This window comes from Microplitis mediator, chromosome 2, assembly GCF_029852145.1.
Source record: "Microplitis mediator isolate UGA2020A chromosome 2, iyMicMedi2.1, whole genome shotgun sequence".
Lineage (NCBI taxonomy): Eukaryota > Metazoa > Arthropoda > Insecta > Hymenoptera > Braconidae > Microplitis > Microplitis mediator.
Window position 1 is genome coordinate 8,713,195 of NC_079970.1, and position 24,999 is coordinate 8,738,193.

General features: G+C 27.4%; 3 protein-coding genes across 4 annotated transcripts; 2 read left to right on the top strand and 1 right to left on the bottom strand.

The window, feature by feature from the left end:
* Positions 1-3,518: 3,518 nt before the first annotated feature.
* Positions 3,519-8,478, bottom strand: LOC130664044 (T-complex protein 1 subunit zeta). The gene is made up of 4 exons (XM_057463702.1): positions 8,209-8,478; positions 5,712-6,928; positions 5,461-5,629; positions 3,519-3,787 (listed from the first exon to the last, which is right to left on the bottom strand). Exons 1-4 carry the CDS (start codon positions 8,343-8,345, stop codon positions 3,715-3,717), a joined length of 1,596 nt encoding a protein of 531 aa, XP_057319685.1. The 5' UTR covers positions 8,346-8,478; the 3' UTR covers positions 3,519-3,714.
* A 494-nt stretch (positions 8,479-8,972) lies between these two features.
* LOC130664045 (eukaryotic translation initiation factor 3 subunit H) lies at positions 8,973-11,303 on the top strand. The gene is made up of 2 exons (XM_057463703.1): positions 8,973-9,451; positions 9,727-11,303. The coding sequence occupies exons 1-2, from the start codon at positions 9,189-9,191 to the stop codon at positions 10,472-10,474; spliced, it is 1,011 nt and encodes a 336-aa protein (XP_057319686.1). The 5' UTR covers positions 8,973-9,188; the 3' UTR covers positions 10,475-11,303.
* Positions 11,304-11,462: 159 nt separating this feature from the next.
* Positions 11,463-19,806, top strand: LOC130664043 (LIM domain kinase 1). 2 transcript variants are annotated; one of them, XM_057463699.1, is made up of 8 exons: positions 11,463-11,762; positions 12,185-12,432; positions 13,009-13,138; positions 13,738-14,181; positions 14,426-14,518; positions 14,808-14,940; positions 15,025-15,257; positions 16,766-19,806. In XM_057463699.1, exons 2-8 carry the CDS (start codon positions 12,411-12,413, stop codon positions 19,434-19,436), a joined length of 3,726 nt encoding a protein of 1,241 aa, XP_057319682.1. In that variant the 5' UTR covers positions 11,463-11,762; positions 12,185-12,410; the 3' UTR covers positions 19,437-19,806. The 2 variants fall into 2 exon arrangements, with proteins under 2 accessions (XP_057319682.1, XP_057319683.1); XM_057463700.1 differs by lacking the exons at positions 11,463-11,762; positions 14,426-14,518 and having other exon boundaries at positions 12,021-12,432.
* Positions 19,807-24,999: the final 5,193 nt, after the last annotated feature.

Sequence of the window (24,999 nt, forward strand, 5' to 3'; positions counted from 1 at the left end):
CAGAGAAACTGTGGTCATATGGAAGGTTTTGTTGAAGAGTAATTGATAAAAAGAACTATTATTCATAAATGATTTAATTGCATGCCCGAAGCACAGAGGCTATGCTCTATACTCGATTGGAAATAAAAAAATCGATTTCTTCATATTAAATTGTATCGAAATCTAAAATATGGACTTAAATGGTATGAAAAATACACTGTTACAAAGAATAATGATTACGGAACAGACTTAATGTATTTTCAAGTCAATCATTCAAGGTGTTGATTTAAAAAACTATTTTCAGTGACTTATAACTTTAATTTCCTTAAGAGTTTATAGGCTTGGAAACATTAAAACTTTTGAGAAATACCCCTGTTTAGAAAATCTCATAGAATCCAATAGATTTTCATAAATGCCCATAGAGATTTTATAAGAATGAATGAGTTCTATGAGAAGTGATATAGTTAAGTATGGGGTCTTATACATACACCTATAAGAATCTCTCAGATTTTTTAAGCAGGGACGATTTTTCAACTTAATTTTTTTTTTTTTAATTCGTTCATATGATTAGTGAGCAGAATGCTTGACAAAATCGCAGCTCAATATCTTATGGTTTAATTATAATTAATATATATAGACCTGCAGTTATACCGCAACTTCAACCTCTCTTGAGCAGCCATGTTATTTATTTTTTTTTTAGATATACATTTACTTCACGAGTGAACATAGCCAATTATACTTTCTATCGTTTTCCATAAATCGATTATCGTTCGAGAGTATCGATAGGAAGCACAGGTATACCTATGAAAAAGTATACATACTAAAAAAAAAATAGTGTTCCGTAGATAAAGGCGGGCTATTTAAAAACTCTAATTTAATTACAAACGAATGTACTGTAAATGGTTGATTTCTCGCCGTAGTGAGTTTTTTTTAACCAATAGTTAATAGAAAAAAATATGTTGAAATTGAGAATGATATAAAGATTTTCAATTAAAAATTGCTGTACATGCAATAAACTTTTAAATCACTTGAATATTTTTAATATGACATGAGTGCATAAAGCATACATATGTATTTGAACTTTCGAAGCATTTTTTTTATGACTTTAAACTCTAAATAAGTAGTTTAAAGAGGGAACAACTTTTCGCTATTGAAAAGAAAAATTGAAATCAATTTCAATAAAAGGATCGTAAGACATGACCCTGATAGCCACACCTTTCTCAGCAAGTTTCTGCAGTGAAACATTTTCGGCTAACTTAACGACAAGTTTCTGGCAAACCTTGGCTGGATAATACTTGCGTGCAAGTTGATGTAAATCTGCGGCCGTAAACTAAATGTAATTTGACAGAAAAACTTGCCGTCAATTTGAAGTAAAACTTTCAATCAATTTAACGTCATTATCTGATAGTAACATTTGAAGTCAAATTGAATTCAAGTTCCAGACGATCTACTATCAGCTTAACCGCAACTTTTTGCTCTTCAACTTTTACTGTTAAGGGTCGGCAGTACTAATCGAATTTTCGAATTTTACTTTTCTAAGTACGTTTTGAATAATTACGTCACTCAAATGATGAAAACCTTCCGAAAACGTTTGTTTTTCACATTTTTTCGGAAGCTATAAAAATTTCTGTAATAACAACTGATTAATAAATTAAAAGAAAAGTAAAATTCAAAAATTCGTTTAGTACGGCCCTCCAAATCTTGCTCTTTTTGATCCCTGGCTGAAGTTGGAAGTTCATGATGACTTTAAATGGATAAATATGAAAAAGAGCTCACCATCTCAAAAGGAGAAAATCCTTTGCTATGGTGGAACTCAAAGCGTCACAAGTATCCAATTTTAGCTAGTTATGCTAGAAGATATTTGGGCATCCCGTCGTCAAGTACACCTTCCGAGAGAGTATTTTCGACCGCAGGAAATGTTATTTCTGCTAAAAGGAGTTGTCTATTACCGGAAAATGCCAATTTATTGATATTTTTATATCAAAATCGTGACCTTTTAGAGGAAATTAATTAAAAATTGAAAATATTTTAATAGAAGACTTAATTTAATATTAGTTTTAATTTTTTGTGTTAAATATTATATTGATAAATAAATTGAAGTAAAAATTCATAGCGTTAAATTCTATCTAATTTAAAATCCGCAATTAAACTATCACGTCATGATTATTTAAGTTTAATATCATGTTCACTTTTTAACTGGTTTTACTTTTAGCTGATTAGCTTAGCTAATTTGAATTAACCGGCTTAGCTGAGTGGTTAGCTAATTTTTAGCCTGGTTAACTTTTTTAACCGGCTTAGCTGGTTAAAATATAAAGCCCTATTTTATTATTTCAAACTACCTCGAAAAAAACAATAGACCATATGATTTTCATGTAAACAAAAGTTAATCTATCAAACTTTATTTTTTATTGATGGTAATATAATTGATGATTGATAGTAATTCAAAAAGTCCATTAGCGTGTTCGATTGCTTGCTGAGAGTACGTATATCTCTCGAACGGGCTATCCGATTGAGTCTTTTTTGGCGACAATCGAAAGCTTTTATCGGACTCTAGAGCTGATCAGATTTTGGAATTAAAATTGACCCATTTGGCCCCTTTATACCTGATTGGGTACAGTAAAACAATTGAGGGTAGTTATAAGTTTTTGACTTATAGTTGTTATTACCGCTCATTTTAGTAGGATATAGACGTTTTACATTATTAGTTCTTAGGTTTTAATTTGGGCTGTTAATGGGTTAATCGATCAAACACTTATGCAAAATATTCGAGGGAAACGAAAAAAAAAAAAAAATGTTTTTGACTGAAGAAATTACAATCTCTTTTGAAGTAAATGTTTTCGAAAAAATGAAAGATTGCTCACCATAATATACAATATTTTTATTAAAATTAACAAATTTTTTTATCAAAACTTATATTATTGAAACTAATAAAATATGTGTAGATGCATAACAAGTTTTTTGTCAGCCGACATTTTTAAATTTGATAAAATATTTTGTTAATTTTTTAAAAAAATATTTTATTTCACGGTATGTTAATTCTTTTTCTAAAGAGAATTACTTCAAAGTAGATTGTAATTTCTTCTGACGTGAAATATATTTAAAACAAAATTTTTTCTGCCTTTAGACTTAAAAGTTATCTAAAAGTTTTTTTTGCTAATTATCTTCTAGATAACTAATTTCTTTACCGGAAAAATTTTTTCGGCAGACCCTTGCATTAACCAAAGATAAAAAATTCGATTGAAAATACTTTAAATCAAATAATATTAAATATTTTAAATACTACTTATGGACATTTAATTTTATCAAATAATTATTAATTATTTCTGTAAATCCAAAACACATCTTTATAGGAAAAGACTTAAAAATATAATGATTGTCATTGCCATAAATTGAAATTTTTTAAAATCTCAATACGAGATCATCACAAAACATCTACAGAATACAATTCATGTTGTTTATTATATCTAAATGTTTTTTAATTTTAACTTTTATCTTACAATTACGGCGTGATTGGTTTTATTAATGACTTTTTAAATGAAAAAATTATTTTTATTTTTTTTTTGTTAGAAACGTTTATTATATTAAAGCAAAGGCAATTAAAAAATTTTAATGCAATGTAGTTAAATAAACAAAAAATATTATAACTATTTTTAATGCAATTAATAATCGCGTGATAAAAATTACTTTATTTTTATTTTTAAAAAAAGCAAGATGATTAATTATGTGAAGTTAAATTTATCCTTTCAATGACGATAGACCGGCTCTCATTATTTCATCAACAAGTAGCAGATTACTTGCAATAACGGTGCTGAAAATCAAATTTACAATTAAAAAAAAAATTAACTATTTGTGACAATAGTATATTGAGTGACAAGAAGTGGAACAATATGAATACAGACTCATTATCAGGGATTATCAGATATTTTCGGCTGAGTTTTTCTCGGAAACAAAATGTCTAAATACAAACTACGGACTGCAAATTGACCCACTATTGTCTAATCTACCGAAGTGCGCTTTGATTTATTGATAATATTTGTTTGTTTAAGAGAAAAACTCGGCTAAGGTTCCTAGTTACTGTATGAGTACAACAAAGATAATATTACTCGCCCACTTGGGTGCGAAAGAAATAAGTAAGAATCTCTGTTAAATTGCGTTATTAATTCCAAAAGAATATATCGACACTGCCATTCTAATACGTCGTATCCCATAAAATTTGACATTTTCCCTTTTTGTGAAAAATGGAATCATTGTAACAATGTGCAGCTTATGTAAAAATTTTGAGAGGTCAAATTAGTTATTTAGGATTTTTAAATAAATATCATGATATGTCGTATCCCACATTCGTATAGATTCAATCACGCTTAGTATTTTTAATTTTAAAAAAGCAATCAACGACATGAGTAAGCGGTAATTGTGCATAATCTTTTACTTTTCTTATAATATATAATTCAAAATTATTTATTCACTACAAATGCCTGTATTTTATGAAAAACATGAAAATAAATTTGTAAGTTATACCAATGTAGACGTAATACAAATAATTTTTCTTTTGCGACTGTAAAACGTTTTTATCGTCTCCTGAAAAATTTACCAAATGTGGGATACAACATATTAGAATAGCAGTAACGATAAATATTTTTTTCATGTTACCAATCGTTTCAAGAATTATTTTTATATCAAAAATCGAAGAAAAAAAAGAATTTAAGGAGCCAAAAGCGCATTTAACTTAAATTATATTTTAGTGTTCAAAAATTTTTTTTATTTATTTTTGGTTTCAAAATAAGTCTACAAAACAATTGATAATAAAAAAAAAATATATACGCCCTTTTGGTTTTAAGAAGCTTCTTAAAGCCAAACGAGCGTGTAAAATCATAAGTCCTTTTGGACTTAGTAACGCGATATTTTTCATAACATCTCAGAATTTTAAGTTTTAATGTTTGAGGTCAGTTGGAATAAATTAATTTTAGGTTTTGATGTAGATAACTGTTGGCGTATGCTTAAATCATGAATTACAATCAAGATTAATTTTATTTACTGATAAATAAAAGCTACCAGTTATTTTGATATTGAAAATATAATTGAAAAGACTGAAATTTGAAAAAAACATTTGACATGCCGATCAATGTGATTTAGTTTTAACTCGCTAAGTTAATTTATGACTTTATTTCAGCCCTATCAGGATCGTATTTATTTATTTGAAAACTCAGAATAATCATATATCATTCCAACCAACCATTGACAGTTGAATTTACACATATATGCTATTAGTCTTAAATTGTCTCCTGCAATTGGCTCCAGACATTCAAAGATCAAATTTTAATGCAGGAAATTATGAAAAAGACAGAGTATGGCACGGAATAAAACACGATTTTAGGCGTCGTGTGATGATATCCACCACTATCGGCTATGGCAGTCAACCTCACCCTTGTCTGTTCCATCTCTTGCCACCCAATAAATTATTAAATAAATGAAATACTTTACCATGAATTAATTATTTGTTTTTTCACAATATAATTATCGTAAATGCCCATTTCGCTGGGCTTGATAGCTTCTCCAGAGTTGATATCCAAGCCAACAGGTTCACCAAGGGCAGCACTCTCTTCTAGGAGCTTTACAATCGTGTATTGCGAATCGAATCCGCTATTGACAGCTTAAAAAATAAACAATATAAATCAATTTTTAAATGAAATTAATAATTAGTAAAAAATATAAAATATTTTAGAGTATCTTACCAAGTATTTTTGGAATAACAAGAAGAGCTTCACTGTAAGCTTGAATTCCAAATCGTAATTTTCCTTTCACCTGTTCTTTGTACTGTGAAAGAGCACGACTAGCAGCAACTTCAAAGGCACCAGCTCCAGGAATAACAGCTTTATCTTCAATAGCATTGTTAATACTTCTAAGACCATCACGTACAGCGTCTTTTAGTTGTACTAATGTATATTTGTTTGGTCCCTTCAATAAAATTGTTACTGAATTTGGTTGTTTACATTCTTCAACAAAAGTATACTTATTTTCACCAAGAACGTGTTCATAAACAAGACCAGCCCAACCCAAAGAATCTTCCTGTAAATCGTCAACGGAATTAACGGCAATACCACCACAAGCAAGAGCCAAACGTTCCATGTTTCTACGTTTAGCACGACGGAGAGCCATTATTCCTTCTTTAGCTAATGCATCCAAAGACGGTGGGTCAATTCCCTTTTGATTTATTATAACAAAGCTTTTGTCAGTTCCGTCACATAACTTTTTCTTCAGCTCAATTATTTTTTTCACACGATTATCAATAAATTCACGCTCAGCAGCAACAAGTTTTTCACGTTCCTCGGCTGTTTTGTAGAAAAATCCGCTGTTAACTTCTGTTTTTTCATACTCCAAACTTACATTACACGTAAGTATATACGCATTTTCAACTCTTTTCGGCATATCAGGATGTCTTGAACCATGATCCATAACAATACCACGTACCAATGTACTATCAGCAGCTGTTCTGTGTTGCATCTCCATAAGTTCAACCATATGTAAATCAATTGGTTTATCCCCTTGTTTGATTGTTAATACTGCATCAACACATACTTCTGCAAGTTTATCGGCAATTTTTGCATGAATTTTAGTTCTCAAAGATGTTTTAGCAACATCAATAAGTCCCTCTTTGTTACACTCAATTGGAATTTTTAATGATTCTAATACTTCGAGTGATTTTATTCTTGCCAAATCAAAACCTTCAGTTAATACTCGTGGATGTAAGCCTTCGGCAATGAATAAATCAGCTTGATTCATAAGTGATCCAATCATAAGTACCGTCGTTGTGGTACCATCGCCAGTCATATCATCTTGGGCAGTTGAAGCTCTCGCTATCAGTGATGCTGTTGGATGTTGTATTTGCATTTCGTGTAACAATACATTTCCATCTTTAGTTATTTTTATATCTCCAGCACCAGAGACCAACCTAAAATAATAATTATCAAGTTATGATGCAAGCAATTACAAAATATAGTTAACTTACTCCTTCGTCACATGATAACAAAATGTTGCCTTAAATTTAACAAAAAGTCAACATTTTTTTTTGTGCCGCTTGGGATAGTAAAATTTAACAATTTTAAAGTTAGATGACAATTAACTATTTTCGGATTTTTTTTTCAACAAATCAATTACAAAAAAAAATATGCATATTTTGAGAATAAACTAATATTAGAGAATGAGATGTATTTATTGAGAGGAGACCCAAATAAAACTAGCTTATTATGGGTACCACCATGTCATAGTAATTATTATTAGAAGTCATTCCTGATAATAGGCATTAAATTTTGGAATTCACTGCCTAAAAATATAACATCAGCTAATAGTTTGAGTATTTTTAATAAATTATGTTATAAACATTTAATGATATCTGAGAAAAATGGTTAAAAAATTGATAATTTATATACTAAATTAATTTGTTATGATGTATCTTTCTTCTGTTAAGTGGTTCTGAAGGGTGTATTCCTAGAGTCAATATTATTTATACTCATTTACGCTCGTTAATTAGAAATTTGTATTCTAATAATTGTTTATAAATAAGTTTATAAATAAAAAATAAATAAATATGTAGAAAATTAAAAAAGCTACAGCTGCAATTTTTTGAAATATTTTTATTTTTATAACTTATCGTTTCTAAAAAAATCCCAAAATTATTATACGTCAGTTCTTGAGTATCATTAAAATTTTTTTTTATTTTGAAAATTTTAATTGGCTGTCATTTGTAAACTAATCGGCTGATTTCACTTTTTTCTTTAATTTAATCAAAGTGATTGTTCGAAGAAAAAGTGGAAAAATTTGTTTAGGATCCAATAAAAATTGTGGACGCTATCGTGGTGACAAAGTGAATTATATCTTATATATCACATACATAAACTTTTGATTTAATAATATTTTTAGAACCTAATTGATGAATTAAGACATATTATGGGAAAATAATTTGAAAGCTATGCCATGAAAACAAATACAATAGTTAGACCTATATGAGTTACTGAAAAAAATAACAGTGCCGGTAAAAAATGAGACATGACGTTGTCCATATAAGGACATAATTTAACATCAATCGACTGGAAAATAATACATTAAATTTTTTCTTTGTCAATAAAAAAAAATAAATAAAACAGTTTTAAATAATATTTTATATTAAAATAATAAAAGTATAGTTAATAAAAAATCTAAATATTATAAAATTGATAGCACGTGATAGCTTACATTTTCATGGTTCCCTTGGGTCCCAAATTAGTTTTCATTACATCCTGAATTCCTTTAGCTCCAGAAATATTAACTGCCAATGCTTGAGCTGCTCTAGCAACTTCAGCTTTCGGGTTTAATAAACTTATTGCCGACATAATTATTATTTATTATATTTAGTTTATATAAAATATATTTATTTGCTGGTTAAAAAATGTATGAGAAATACGACAAATGACGACGATGCGTTATTCACACTCACAATTTTGGACTCGCTTTCGGAAATGACATAGTATACTTATAAATTTAATAAAGACACATTTACAACAAAAATTAACAATACTTCAGTTCATTACCAACTCTTAGAAAAAAAAATCAATGAGTGCGAATGTAGCAGACATTAGACAATTTATTAATTTTAAATAATGAAATTAATAAATTAAAATTATGAAATTAAAAAAAAATGCGCGTACTGATTTTGCATTGATCTAAATACACATTTTTTAATTTTTATTCTACTAACATTTTATTTATTTATTCAAAAATTTAAAAATTTGCCACTTGTCAGTTACATTCACACTCATAAAAACTTTCCTGAGTTGGTACCAAGCTGAAGTTAGCCGACGTCTGATAATTTTTTGATTTTTTTTAAACGATAAATTATAAAAAAAAAATATTTGAAAAAATTGCACCTGTAGTTTTTAAAATTTTCTACATGTGCATATTTTAATTTTTAATTTTTTTTTATAATTGATTTGTTGAAACAAAAATTCAAAAATTGTCAATAGTCTGCTAACTTCAGGATCATAAGTTGGTGCGGTTGATTTTTTTTCTCTTTTTATTTTACGCAGATTCTAACCTCATTTGACTCGACACAGTCCACGCCATCGACAATTTATTTATTGTGTCGATTTAGTGTCGTTCATATTATAAATATATAAAATTAGTATTTTGAAAATAATAAAATATAAACTATAAATAAATTACAAAAAAACTAAACAATGTCGTCGAGAGTAAATTCACGTAGAATACCCGAGTTAGAATCTCGTATTGATTATGTCCAATGTGACGGACTGGCGGCAATGAAAATTATAAAACATTGCCATGAAGAATCAACGAGTAATATGGAAGTTGCACAAGGTGCTTTACTTGGTTTAGTTGTCCAAAATCGTTTGGAAATAACAAATTGTTTTCCATTTCCTAAAAACGATGAATTAGCTGAAGAAGAGGAGTATCAATTGGCTGTTATGCGTCGTCTACGAAGGTATTTTTATTTTTATAATTTTAATTTAAATATTAATTATCATGAGTGTGAATTTAGCAGACATCAGACAAATTTGAAATTATAAATAAATAGAGTAAATAATTAATAAAATAAAATTTTAAAAAATGCCCATTTAAAAAATTTTAAAATTAACAAGTGCATTTTTTAAATTATTTCCTCTATTTATTCATAATTTTAAATTTGTCTGACGTCTGCTACATTTACACTCGTTAATTATCATATTTATTTTTTTAAATTGTTGTTTTTTTATTTAGAGTGAACGTTGATCATTTTCATGTTGGTTGGTATCAGAGCGCAGATGTTGGTAATTTTTTGAGTGTTTCACTTTTAGAATCTCAATATCATTATCAGACATCAATTGAAGAATCAGTTGTTGTTATCTACGATACTGCAAAATCAGCTCGAGGTTTTTTGACATTAAAAGCTTACCGTTTAACTCCTCAAGCTATTCAAATGTACAAAGAGAATGAATTTACTCCAGAAGCATTACGTACTTTGAAAATTGGATACGAAAATCTTTTTATTGAAATTCCAATTGTTATTAAAAATAGTAATCTGACTAATATAATGATGTCTGAATTAGAGGAATTAATACCTGAAGAAGAAGGTACTAAATATTTGGATCTTGGTACAGCGTCTGTTCTTGAAAATCAGTTACGTTGTCTGATGGATCGTGTTGATGAACTAAATCAAGAAGCTATTAAATTTAATAGATATCAACATCTTGTCATTCGTCAACAGCAAGATAAAAATCGTCTATTGGCTAAACGCGCACAAGAAAACGCTGCACGTGCTGCTAAAGATGAACCTCCTCTACCTGACGATGATATTAATAAATTAATGCGTCCACTACCAGTACCCCCCAGGCTCAATCCTATGATCGTTGCCGGACAAATTAACACATACAGCCAACATATTTCACAATTCTGTGCTCAAAGTTTAGCTAAACTTTATATTACTCAAAGTTTACAGAGCGCCAAGGAATCTAAAACTACAAATTAAAAGTTGCAGACATCCGACAATTTTTATTTCTTTTTTTCATACAAACAAATTACATGTTATTAGAAATGATTATTTTAATAGCATTATGACAAGTCGCTCCAGAACCTCTCTATGTACAAACAACATAACAATTCTCTACTTCAAAAATGTCTATCGTGAAATGAAACTATCCTTGAATTGATAATTTCAAAACATCTCTACCCAGAAATATTTTCCTCGGACTTACTCTACTCCGAAATTTCTCGATTCAATGACTAACAAAACATGTTAATTTCCGTGTTAACTCACGTGTCTTGTCATTGAATAAAGAAGTTTCAGAGCAAAGTGCGGCTACCCAATTTCAAAACACAGAACTGACAAAAATAAAATTTTTGAAATATATATTGAATCATGTCCACTAGCCCCCACTGGAACTAAAAATACTAAAAAATTGATTTTGAAAAATTTGTCCCTTACTGTATTTTGAAATTGGGCAGAGTAGAGTTAGGTAGAGAATTGTTATAGAGTACGGGCACGTGGCCCAATAGGGACGATAGACAAAAAGGTAAAAAAAAAAAATTGTTATAGAGGTTCTAGAACGATATGTCATAATGTAATGTAAAAATATATAGAAAAAGTGTAAAAAGTTTTTGATATGTTTTTGAAAGCTTTTTTTTCAACTACAATTAAAATTTTTTTATTTAAAAATAAAAGTTGTCAGTTCTCTGCTGTTTTCATATTTAAAATAAAAATTTTTTTTTTATAATAAAATTGTAATATCCATTTTTTAAGACATCAGTTTAGTTCATGCAGATAAAAAATAAATAAAAAATAATTGAAAGAAAGAAAATTGTTTACATATTTTTTCTTAACAAATAAAGTATTCAATTTATACAACTTAATAATTAATTTGTAATATTAAACCATTCTATAAATAATTCTTAAGTAAACTCTATGTACCAATTGAAGTAAATATTTAATTATTAATTTAAATAAATGTAAAATTTAAATACAAACAATTATCGCAAATATTTTCTTAGATTACAGATATTAAAATTTATTTGTCTAAGAATTAGTCTTTTATACAAAATAATAATAATAAGTGATTTTAAAATTTATTTTATTATTATTTTTTAATTTAAATACAAAAGCCAAGTTGAAAAAAAAAATATTAGAAACTATCTCCACATATATAAAACGTTATCTATTTAATCGATTTAACTATAGTCTGTTACAGTCGCTGCTAAAAAAATTTCAGTAGATGGAATACAACAATTTAAAAGCGTACATACTCTTTATAATTTAATAAGTAAATAAAATTTATTTTATCTAATTAAAAATCATTACATTATAATATTTTATTATTTTTTATAGTAAATACATTAAAGTTGACTTGACATCTCGTGTATTAATTAAATTTAATTTAAATATTCAAATTTATTTATTATCTATAATTAATTAGTGTTACTGTAATTAATATAATATAAAATATATACTATTTGTAATATTCTCATGTGTTTACGTTAATGCGAATGAATTTATCAAGTGATATTTTCAGTGAGAAAAACATTTTTTAAATGGACTTTAAATTTAATTATTTATACAGAACAATAATATCTAATTCTATATATATATTTATATGTTTTTACTGATTTACATTGTTACATATATGCATATGTATAGTATATATATGTATATGTATGTGAAAATTTTGTGTTGATTTGTGTTTAGTTTAGAAATGAGTACCCCCACTTATTCTAGTTCCAAGAGATTCATGATGGCTGAAATGTCAGTTTGCTGAAGCTGTTGATCGTGGGTGTACTTAGTGTTCACTTGTGTTGTACATAGAGTGTATACGCTAGCAGTATCAAACCAAGTAAAGCACAAGCAGCATAACATAAGGCCAGTGGGAGCGGGAGTACGTGAAAATTTCTGTGGTGTATATCTAGATGCCGTCATGGATGAAACCACAACTAATGGTATGTGTGTCATTTTCTTACTAATAATAAAAATATACATGTATTTTATAAATTGTTTAGCCAAATAATTATTGCAATACAATGTTTTGTTTTTTTACCGAGCAATATTGTGATTCGTCAGACATTTAAAGCTATTCTCAGATACATACTTGACATCGTCTGGATCATCTTGTGAGTTGTGAATGATCGCGTGGGCGTCGTGTCCTTACAAGTCTGTTTCATCTCCACATTTAAAAAAATTTTTTTATCATTTTATTGTCAACAATTCAGACATTCTTAAAATAAACTCTTGTATTGTGCTGTCAAATGTTACGTTTTATTATTTAAGATAAACAACATTTTTTTTTCTAGATTGTTACGATACTGTAATGACCATCCATTGTCGAAAGTGATTCACTCATTTTATTTATTTTTTTTTTTTATCAAAATATTTTTTAAAACTAAAGACATTTAATGTTAACATTTGATAATTTTTTTAGTGGTGATTATTTATGATAACTATAATGTCATAATTAATCATTTTTAGAAAGTTGAGTTAATTTATTTTATTTTTAAAATTTGATATTTTGTTTATAGATCCTGGAGGTGGTGAAGGCGGGGGTGGAAGTTCTAATGGACCATTAATTTGTGCTGGATGTCTTAATGCTATTGAAGAAGATGAATTTATTCAAGCACTTAATCACGAATGGCATATTGATTGTTTTCAGTAAGTATATTTGTTATTACACATATATATCCCTAGTGTAACACGTGTTTGAACGAGATTTTGGAGTAAGTATCTTGAGCAAGACCTCTAGCTGCTGGTGTCTTTTTCTACGTATGTGTCCTTCGCAATATCGTGTATCAAGAAACCTATGTCAAGATTGGTGTATATCCTGCTCATGGTATCATACGCAAGAATATTAAAGATATCCTGAACACGGTGCAATGAAAAAGTGTCTGACGCATTTCTTGCACCAGTAACTTACAGTAGGTACTTACGCATGGCTTGCTCAAGATCTGCTTAAGGCTCAAGGTCAATTGTAAGCCTTGAGCAGATCTTAAGCAAGCCATGAGCAAATATTTTAAACTATGGCCTTCCTCCAGAATTGAGTTATTATCTGGCACGAACTTCTTGTGTAAGGCTCGCACTAGGCTTGCAATTTAAACCTGGTCTCAAGTATCTGTAGCAACACATACGTAGAAAAAGACACTAGCACCTATCGATCTTGAGAGCAGACTTGCTCAAGAATTGAAAAAGATTGTTATATGGGTATAATTGTCTATGTAAAATATAAATTATAAATTATTTATTTATTATAAAAGGTGTTCAGCTTGTGATGCTTCTTTATCATCATGGTACTTTGAAAAGGATGGCCTACTATTTTGTAAAGATGATTACTGGGCAGCTTATGGAGAAGCATGTCAAAGTTGTGGTCAAGTTATTACCGGACCAGTTATGTTGGCAGGAGATCACAAATTTCATCCAGAATGTTTTGCATGTAATTCATGTGGTGCATTTATTGGTGATGGTGAAAGCTATGCTTTAGTTGAAAGATCAAAACTTTATTGTGGAATTTGTTATAAACGTCAAATGCAGCCACTTAATCGAACAGCAAATTATCCGTTTGTTAGGAAGCCTCACAGTATAAGATTAGTTGAGATTCCTCCTAGTAATAAAAATCAAGAAAAACAGAGAGGAATTAAACTTACATTGGATTCAACTCCGAGTCCACATAGTTGTGGATGTGGTCTGCTGAGAATTTCCGAGTAAGTTTATTTTTTTATATATTATTTATTTAGATATCTTTATTATTATTAAGTTTAAATTTATTTTGGACTAATATTTATTGACCGAAATAATTGAAAAATAATTAGTTTAATTATAACTCTTGAATAATATCGTGAAAAATATAATAAATAAATTTTATTAAATTTTATATTTAAGAGTTATTGTAAAAAATTTTTTAATTATTTTGTATACTTAAATTTATTTATTAATTAACAACCACAGGTTAGTGAGAAATGTACGTGGAAAGATGAGTAAACTGATGACCTCTATGGTGGAGGTTCTATTTAATCTATGCTGCAGATTCTTTAATAATAGGTATTAAATGATGAATAAATAAATAAGCACGAAATAATGAAATTTTATTCACGTAGAAGTTATTATAGATTAATAGTAATTTTTTTAGGTGCATTCATCTCACACCAGTAGTTCATTATTTGTTTATTTATTTTTTTTATGATAAACTCATAGCAGTAGATTTTAATTTATGTTTTATGTTTTTTTATTTAGCTTATAAATTATTATTTAAAAGCTAAATAAATTAAAGTGTGTTGGTGTTATTATTTCAAAATAATTAGATGAATAATTATTTTTTTATATTTTTCAGACTCAGCATGTCTGGGGATTTAATGTCTTTACATATAGGAGACAGAATACTGGAAATAAATGGAACTCCAGTAAAAGATCAACCGGTTGAAAGTATTGAGAATCTCATACGATATTCTGATTCAGTGTTACAAGTGAGTAAAAATAATTATTTAAAAATAAATATATAGATATCAGTATTTAGTGGATAAATTATTGTTTAAATTTTAATAATTTAGTTAACGATTGAACATGATCCCGACGCGTTATCACGACGAAATAATTTTTCTACAACTCAATCGGCATTTCTTTCAACTGCGACTAGTCCTCGAACAAGTCCTGAAAGTAAAGAACGACTATTTAAACGTCGAGACGAAGGTTATATTAGTGGTAATCGCAGCCGTCAATTACGAAGATCTAAAGATCCATCGAATAAAGAACGTAGCAGTTCAATGTCAAGATTACTTGATTGGTAATTATTAATTACTATAATTTTGTATTGATTTAAACTGAAAAAATACTTCTTTTTAAATATAAGGGCTCACGAGTATCGAAAAAAAAACCTGTCAAAAAGTGAAAAATTTTGCGCCATCAATTATTTTTATGATGTCGCAAGTGAATTAAATTTCTGAATTTGACATTAGTAAAAAATATATGTAAAAATTAATTTTTAAATAATGTGTAGATACAGAATATCAGCTGTCAAAACAGTCGGTATTTAAAAAAAAAACAATCGTTTTACATACAAAATCGACTTTTGAAATTTTTAAACAAATTTTATTGTTATTAAATAATTAATTAGTTTAAAAAATTTTAATACAAATATTGCATCAATTATATTTTGATATTTTTATCTCGTTTTTTTTTTTTTCTTTTTAATATTTTCATACTTAAATAATTTTTGCATTTATTGCAATAAAAAAATTTTTGAGTCATTGCTAATATAATTTTCGTTTTTCTATCGATTTAAACAAATTAAATACACGTGGCATTTACAGTAATTTCTTTCTGTTTTTTAATGTCAGTCACTTTAAAAGCTCATGATTATCACTAAACATCAATACTTTAAAAAATAATCTAATAAATTTATCGTTAAAAATGCTTACAAGACTTCATTCGCTTGCGTCAAAGTACGTAATTATTTTCATGTAAGCTTGATTATATAATATTTTATTAATTCAAAGTATCTATTATGCAAAAGTTTATTACTTTTTGACAGATTTATTTTACGCTTGTAGGCCCTTAATACTTTTGAATTATTGAATCCTTATAACTAAAGATTGCGAAATATTTAAAAAAATTTTATTATTGCCCAAGTAGCACAGATACAACTTTAAGATGTTATAAAGATGTCTTTTAAAAGGACAAGATATATTTTTTTATATAAATAAGACGTACAGATATTGGTCCTACTAGCTATAGAAAATTTGGGTTATTTTTCCTATCTTAACTCTAATCGGTTGAACATGGGTCGTTTGTGTCCAAATATTTTACTATAAACAGCCTACATGTTTCCGAATTTCGATAAAAATGTTTATTGAAAAAGGGATTTTCGGGGCTGGCAACAACTCTATCGCATAGTTAGAAATTCAAAGAAGACCTACAAATTTATTAAGATTTTTTCTTAAAGAATAACATAGTCAAATAAGCGGCGGCCGCTAATGACCCGTGTTCAACGTTTACGGGTGCTGAAAACTGCGGCACCGGATTAGGGTTAAAAAAGACATTTCAATTGAAAAATTCTTTAGATGACTTATTAATAATTTATATTTTGTCGTCACTTATGTCAAGTCTTTTAAGCAGATATTTTTTCAGTGATATACACTTTTGATCGTTTTGTCAACATTTTGGTGTCTTATCGATGTGACAAAAAACAGCCTAAAAACTTCTATCTTAAAGATGTCAAAAAGTCAAGTGTGCTACTTGGGTGCTAATAACATTTATTTATAAGTAATAATAATAATAATAAATAATTTACAGTACACCTCCATCAAGTTCTACCTGTGATTTAAGTAGAACGAGATCATTTCGCGTGGAACCAAAAACTCAACGAATTTTTCGGGCAAGTGATTTAGTAAAGGGTGAGCTATTGGGTAAAGGTTTTTTTGGGCAGGTATATAAAGTAACACATCGCGAAACCAACGAAGTTATGGTACTAAAAGAATTATATAGAGTAGATGAAGAAGCACAAAAAAATTTTCTAAAAGAAGTTGCTGTTCTTCGATCTTTACATCACAATAATGTATTGCGATTTATAGGAGTACTTTATAAAGACAAAAAACTTCATCTTGTTACTGAGTACATTGCTGGTGGTACTTTAAGAGGATTGCTTCACGATACAAATGTACCGTTGCCGTGGGAACAAAGAACGTCGTTTGCTAAAGATATAGCTGCTGGTATGGCCTATCTTCACTCAATGAATATAATACACCGGGACCTGAATTCACATAATTGTCTTGTTCGAGAGGACAAAACAGTAGTTGTAGCTGATTTTGGCTTAGCAAGAATAATACAAAATGGTAATTCATCAGATAAAAGACGATATAGTGGATTATCAACAACTGATGGTGAGACAAAGTGTCCACGTAAAGAAAGAAAAAAACGTTATACTGTTGTTGGTAATCCATATTGGATGGCACCAGAAATGATGAAAGGAAATAAATACGATGAAAAAGTTGATATTTTTAGCTTTGGTATTGTCGTGTGTGAAATAATTGGACGTGTTCAAGCAGATCCAGATTATCTTCCTCGTTCCTCTGATTTTGGATTAAATCAAAAAGTATTTAGAGAAAAATTTTGTGCTAATTGTCCAGAAACATTTTATATGATTGCTTTTTTATGTTGTGATTTAAATCCAGATAAAAGACCACCATTTGAAGTCATGGAAGTTTGGTTAGAAGGTTTGGCGATGCATTTATCTGTTGGTGCTCCTCTTTCATCTGATTTAGAATCTGATATCCGATATTATACTGGTCCTAGTCCAAGTAGCAGTGAATCTACAACTCCAGAAACATTAGCACCACAATTAAGACCTATCAAAGAAGGAGCTATTCATCAGGAGAAAAAGAGATATTGTTGTGAAGACAGTACATTAGAAAGAGAAACAGATACTACTAAAACTGATGAGTTTAAAGTACCAGAACAACCGAAAGATCGATATTCACGGCAAAGTAGTCAAAATAGTCAGACTGATATTTCTAAAAATTTTGGTAAATTTTCAAATCAAAATTCACGATCTAAAATTACTACTACTCCTACTATTACTGCTTCTGATTCTAAGGACAGTGAAACACCGAGTATTATTATTTCACCTGATTTAAGTGGTTTTAGTGGACGTTTTTTGAGAAACCAAACAAATTTAAAGGATTCTAATCAAATTTCATCATCAATTACTAAAACAACAGATGAAATTAATGATGACGAACGTGAATCTAAAACATTTAAAAATGGATCATCACGAGTAATTCAAATTACAAAGTCTCCAGTTAAAGTTAAATTACCATTAATGGAAAAAATTCGATATGTTGGAAATATAAATACTCAAAGTAATTTTGAATTACCAACAGAACTTAATAATGTTGACAATAAATATTCATATAAAGTAAATTCAGTAGTCAGTCCAAAAAATGTTGAAAAAAAAACTGAATCTCATGATAATTGTACAATTAAAAATGATGAACACAATTCAATTGATAAATCGTGGAAATCACCAGAGGCTGGTGGTTTTGTTGGTACTTATTTTAAACAAATTAGTAAATTAAAAAATTCAATTGAAAAAAGCAATAAATCACTTGGTTGGCAAAATAATAATTTTGATGCGACAACGAGCAATGATGTCAAAAAAAAAACTAAAGAATCAACAAAAACATCCGCAGGATCTTATCTCAGGCGGATGAAAATTTCACCGACAAAAGAACAAACAAATAAAAATGCGTTTACTAGACAAGATGAATCTACAAGTAATAAAGGATCATTGGAACAGGATGTTCTGTTAAAAGATAGTGATAGTAATAAAGATAAAGATAATTTAATTTATAAAGATTCGTTAAATGAATTAAATAATTCTCATACACAAGATAATAATTGTTTGTTACAAAGACAAGACAGCGTTGCTTCGAGTGTCGGTAGTATTTTATCTCGACATACGAGTCTTGCAGTTTCCGATACACTTCCATTAAGAAATTATACGGAAAAAATTTCATCATGTGAAAGTCCATTTACAGATTTACTTTATCGTCACGATAGTTTTTGTTCCAATGACATAACTTTGAAACCTGATGAGTACTCGAGTTTAAATGATTTTGATTTAAACAATATTGACAGTCATATTGAATCTAATGACGAAAAATTTTTAAAAAATCATTTATTAAATACTGATGATATTGAATTTGATTATACAAGTCATTTAAATTTATCATCCCATCCACATGTTAATTATACAGAATGTTATAAAAATAAAGAAGTTGATTTATGTAGACAGGATAGTTTTTGCACAGATAGTGCTGTTGGAACAATGCGAAGTGACTTTTTTGATGATATTGATGTTGCTGAGTTACGTAAAGACGCTGAAGAACATGAAAATTGTCGTACATCGGATAAATATTGCCCATCAAATCGTAATGCTTCACCGATTGAAAGCACGGCATTGTAGACATTTTTTAATAACATATATATATTAGACTGTGCCAAATAAAATCGATATTTTTTTTTTCGGTCCCATACCAAGTTGGCCCTCCACTCCAACTCAATTACAAAACGCGCACTCGCTTGAATGAGATTTTCCATTTAAATAACATAGGAAAATCTTTTTTTAATTTTGAAATTTTATAACTCGTTAACGGATCAATAAAGTGAAAAATCCATAACTAGGGACAAGATTTTTGCCTTAACTTCGAAATGAATGGTTCAAATATTTAATATTACGGCGAAAATATTGGTCTTCTAAAAAAATTTTCAAACAAAAGTTGTAGGAAATTTTGTTTTATAAAAAAAATGTCTCTTATGATTTTTTTATACGACCAATATTTTCACCGTAATTCCAAAATTGAGATTCATAATAAATTATTCAAATTTTTGTTAATTATGAAAATCTTAATTTTGAAATTACGGTGAAAATATTGGTCGTATAAAAAAATGATAAGAGACATTTCCTCTAGAAAATAAAATTTCCTACAACTTTTGTTTGAAAAATTTTTTTATACGGCTAATATTTCCACTGTAATTCCAAAATTTAAAACCATTAATTATTAATTGTTATTTTTAAATGAAAGCAAAAATCATGGCCTTTTCCATAAGATATTTTTGTAGAGAATCGAATGTTCTACAAAAAAGGTCTCTTATAATTTTTTGATAAATTTAACCTTCAAAAGTTATTTTTTCCCAAATAATTAATTTGTAAAACCTGTAATTTATGAAATCAAAAAACCACGAAATAACATATTTTAATTGCAAAAAAAATTATCTATAAAAAACGTCCTATGATATTTAGCGATAAGACTGATAGTTTTGCTAAAAAATGAAAAAAAACGAGAAATTTATCATAAATTTGAATAGAAGCTGAAATAACTTATGAACGGTTACATCTATTAAAAAATTATAATAGTTCTTTTTTGTAGAGCGTTCAATTTTCTACAAGAACATGTATCGGTTATGTCAATCCAATGATCAGTTAACGAGTTGTAAAATTCCAAAGTTCAAAAAAAATTTTTTCCATGTTATTTAAATATGAAATCTTATTTAGGCGAGCGCAAGCTCTGTAATTGAGTTACAGGGCTCTATTTGATGGCTAAATTTTTTTTGTTACATACAATAAAATTTTCATATAGAACCAAAAATAAAAAATATCGATCTTATATGTACCTGAAGATCGGAACGTTTTTCGCGCAACGAAAAAAAAAAGTTCGACAGTAAAAAATCTACTAGATGACTAGATTTCCGAAATGTTTCGCATATAGATGTTGGTATGTGTCAGCCGAAAATCTTAGGCCACTCCCAACCTCAGGATCTACTCCTTAAGCAGTCGAATTATATAAGTTTTTTTCATTTTCGTTGCGCAGAAAACGTTCCGATCTTCTGGTACATGATTTTATTTGGCACAGTCTAATATAAATATATATACATACAATAAGTATTAGTAATATTATAAAATATTTCTAATGTAACATATGCTCTGAGCAATACAACAACACGGGCCTTTTGAAGATTTAAAACAAATAAGTTACAATAATAATAATGATAATAATAAATGTGTATTTTACTTAATATAAATAACGATCAATAATATTGTCAATATATTCGACGCGATGAATATTGAATTTTTTAATAATTATTACACGGTATGAAAAAAAATAATCTCTAAGATTTAAAAACTAAACGGAGGATTTCAGAAATTTTTTTTTTCATTAACAAAAATTTATTACTACAGTCCTGATATAAAGCATTAAATGCGTAGGGATTTAATAAAAAAAAAAGCATAAAATATTTGCTATAAGCATTCCATTATAATGTTCTTAAATAAATATAAAATATTTAAAAGACTAATAGCGCTTGCCAGAAAAAAATTAATAGCCAAATGTATTTATTTATTGTTGCATTCCTTGCCAACTAATACTGCATATTGCATTCCGAAAATAATATTCTTGCCTGATATAAATTTAAAATAAAATAAATAATAAATGAAAATATAAAAAATTGTTAAAATACTGAATCTTCAAACGAAAGCATTCCATCCAAATTGATTGTCGATTAAATCAATCAAACTGTATACCAACAAGAATTTTCAATGAAAGTTTTAAATATTTATATAAATATATATATTTTAACTCGTAGAGTTTATGTAGATAATTATAGTCTGTAGGCTAATAATTTGATTGAAATTATATATTGTTGAGTAAACAGATAAATTTTTATAATAACGCAGTATATAGATTATAAATTTTTTTTTTTCTTTTTTTTTTTTTATATATTTCCTGTAAATTGCAATGTATGTCAGATAAATCTATCTCCGGTTGTTTTAAAAAGAAGAAAAAAGTAATCGATTAATGCACAATAAGTCATATTGTATTATATGAAGTATTGAAGTGAAAAGAAAGAAAAAAAAAGAAATAAGTTAAGTGTAATAGAATAATTACAATTGATTACTTTTTGTTAGGAATTAAATAGTAAGTTACATATATTGTATTATTATTATTATAAATTTTTGTTTAGGAGCTGACAATATGAAAATGCGAATATTTGTAACGTATAACGGCTATTTAGATATTTAGCAATACTGTAACAAAATTATATGTATAGTTAACATTAGTTTGTATATAGTTTGTATATAAATTTAAGACTCTTCTTTCAAAACACTAATTTCAATACAACCACGCTAACGTTCTCTACTTATATATACAATAATTTTATTTTATTTTATTATTTTTTTTTTTTTAACAAACTGTAGAAAAATTTACTTTTTATTTGCATTCCAAATATGAGTGTAAAAATTATTTTTATTATTAATTTATAATTTTTATTATTTTATTTGTCAGTTTTGTCATTTTTTATTATTTAATATAAATTTATATTTTAGACAATTGATTTGTATAAAAAATTTATCTTCTCAAAAAATTATTTTATATATTTTATGATCCTGAAGTTAGCTGACGTTTAATGATTTTTTAATTTTTTTCAAAACAATAAATTATAAAAAAAAAAATATTTAAAAAAATTGCACCTATAGTGTTTTAGATTTTCTATGTGTGCATTTTTTAGTTTTTTTTTTTTTTTTTTTCCGGAAATGAATTGTTGAAAAAAAAATCCGGAAATTTTTAATTGTCGGTGAGCTTCAGGATCATTATATTTTTTTATCTTTTAATGTAAAAAAAAATATAATAACTTTTTTTTTTTAATTGGTACAAATATTATTTGGAAATAATTTAAATGTACTTACGAATGAATTTGTTGTTAAAAGAAAATATTGAGAAAATGACTGTTAATAACACATTGAAGGTAACATTGATATGGTAATAATGTGTTGTTATAATGTTAAACAATATCTAATATATATTTTTTGCAGTATGTTAAAATAAATATCTTTTTCAAGCTGAAATAATGATTAAATAAATAGTAATAATAATAAGTCATCGATGTACCTTCAATGTTATTTTTCCAGAATCACATAAACGTTAATTGTCTGTGATAGAAAGTGTTTTGAAATTGTCTGTATTATTATTATTATCATAATCCACATGTAATTAATTATAACAATTTTAAGTATTTAATTATACAAATAAATATAATATGAATACTCATACGATGAACAAAAAAAAAAATGTCAAATAATCTGTTATCTCTCATTAGACTAGAGATTTTTGTGCAATTTTTTATTAAAAAGTTTATTAATTTTCCTGTAATCTGCAGTAAACTTCGTTTTTTTTTTTCATATTATTTTTTTTTTTTTCAAATAAAATATTTTTTTGGTTTGTTTTTATGTTGAGTGCATATATATTTAAAAAATGAATCGAATAAAATAGATGAAAAAATTTTATTTATTGGTTATTGAGGATAAATTGTAATAAACACAGTAAAATATTTATAATTATAATAATTAATTATATTGTGAGTGAAAAAAAAAAGTTTTAAGTAAATGTATCCATCCCAAGCGACACAAAAAAAAAATTATTGACTTTTTGTTAAATTTAAGTTCACAATCAGTTACATGATAATAAATTTTTGCCTTAAATTTAACAAAAAGTCAACGATTGTTTCTTGTGCCGCTGGGATATATATGATTATAAAGTATATAAAGGATATAAAAATGAAAGATTATTATTTTTTTTCTTATAATTGTTGAGACAAATTGACTAGCTTCTGGAAAGATAGTGTTTTATATACGTATTAGTACTGATTAATTGTAATATGAACAATAATAATTATAAATAATTAATAAATATAACGATAGTTTACAGGAAATTTTTACATGAAATAAAAATATGAATAATTATTTGTTTGACATTCCAAAAAGATAAATAAAATTATTTATCATAAATAAAAAAGAATTATATATGTACATTTTTTAAATCATCAATACCTTTATTATATATAAAATAAAAATATCTCTAAATATTAAGACGAAAACTTCTTTTTTAATGAAAATGATTTAAATTTTGTAATAAAGCAGAAGTAAAACTTGATTTATTTTTGCCTGCGAAAACATGTTTTAATTTATTGTGGATTTTGTTTTTTTTAATTAATTATTGAACGGATTATTATTTATATATTTATTTGAAGCAATAAATCGGTCCTAAAACTTTTCATCATAACAATACGTTTAAGTACACAGAGAAAAATGTTGTCTCGAAACCTACCAATTTTTATTATGCTGTCGACCAAAATTGAAACAGGAAGTGAAGCATCCAAAAAGTTATTATGCTCTTATAAAAAATTATTATGCCGCATCACAATTATTGTAATGTATGACAGTAATTGTTATTAAAGCTTATCGATAAGTTTCTCGCGCGTAGTAAGTATTGTGATACAGCATAATCATTTTTCGTTTGAGCACAATAATTTTTTGGATGCTTATTTACTTCCTGCTTCAAGTTTGGTCGACAGCATAATAAAAATTGCTAGGTTTCGAGCCAACATTTTTCTCCGTATATTTTTGTATTTTTGAGCTCTTCGAGCTCGACAAAAGTCAGGTTTCGAATAAATCTCCGAGAATTCAAGAAATTGAAAATAATCAATAAGGATCATCTTTTAACGTTTCGCTCACGATTATGCTTAATAAATTGAATGTTTTTGGACAGAAATAAATAGAAATCATCAAGATAGAGAGTTTCATAAGCTTTGAATCAAAACAAAGCATTAATATATGAAACATCCGGAACAAAATGTCAAAAACAGTGATTTTTCAAAATTTTTTTTGATAATATTATTTAAACTAACGAACCGATTGCAATAAATTATGTAGCAATCATCAAAGACTATAAAAACAAAGGGCCGGTATAAGTTTTAGAAGATATGAAGAATTACATTATGCCTTATCCGGAAAAAATGAAGTAAATTGTTATTTTTTTAATTTTTCATCGTCGATATCTTCCGAACTAATCAACGGTTTTTCAGTTTCTGATGTTAAAAAGTTTTGCGAATCAATTAGTTTTGCAACTTGATTTCGAAGGTTGAGGCAGCATTTGATGCAGCTTACGAACGTTTTAGAACTGATTAGATTTTGA

Excerpts from the sequence above, each read along its gene's own strand:
- LOC130664043 (XM_057463699.1), top strand. The coding sequence starts at position 12,411 with ATGGATGAAACCACAACTAATG. Across the intron at positions 12,433-13,008 it reads GGATGAAACCACAACTAATG|ATCCTGGAGGTGGTGAAGGC; the intron begins GTATGTGTGTCA and ends TTTTGTTTATAG. Across the intron at positions 15,258-16,765 it reads ATGTCAAGATTACTTGATTG|TACACCTCCATCAAGTTCTA; the intron begins GTAATTATTAAT and ends AATAATTTACAG.
- LOC130664044 (XM_057463702.1), bottom strand. The coding sequence starts at position 8,345 with ATGTCGGCAATAAGTTTATTAAACCCGAAAGCTGAAGTTGCTAGAGCA. Across the intron at positions 5,630-5,711 it reads TGTTATTCCAAAAATACTTG|CTGTCAATAGCGGATTCGAT; the intron begins GTAAGATACTCT and ends TTATTTTTTAAG. Across the intron at positions 3,788-5,460 it reads AAACAAATAATTAATTCATG|CACCGTTATTGCAAGTAATC; the intron begins GTAAAGTATTTC and ends TTTGATTTTCAG.
- LOC130664045 (XM_057463703.1), top strand. The coding sequence starts at position 9,189 with ATGTCGTCGAGAGTAAATTCACGTAGAATACCCGAGTTAGAATCTCGT. Across the intron at positions 9,452-9,726 it reads GTTATGCGTCGTCTACGAAG|AGTGAACGTTGATCATTTTC; the intron begins GTATTTTTATTT and ends TTTTTTATTTAG.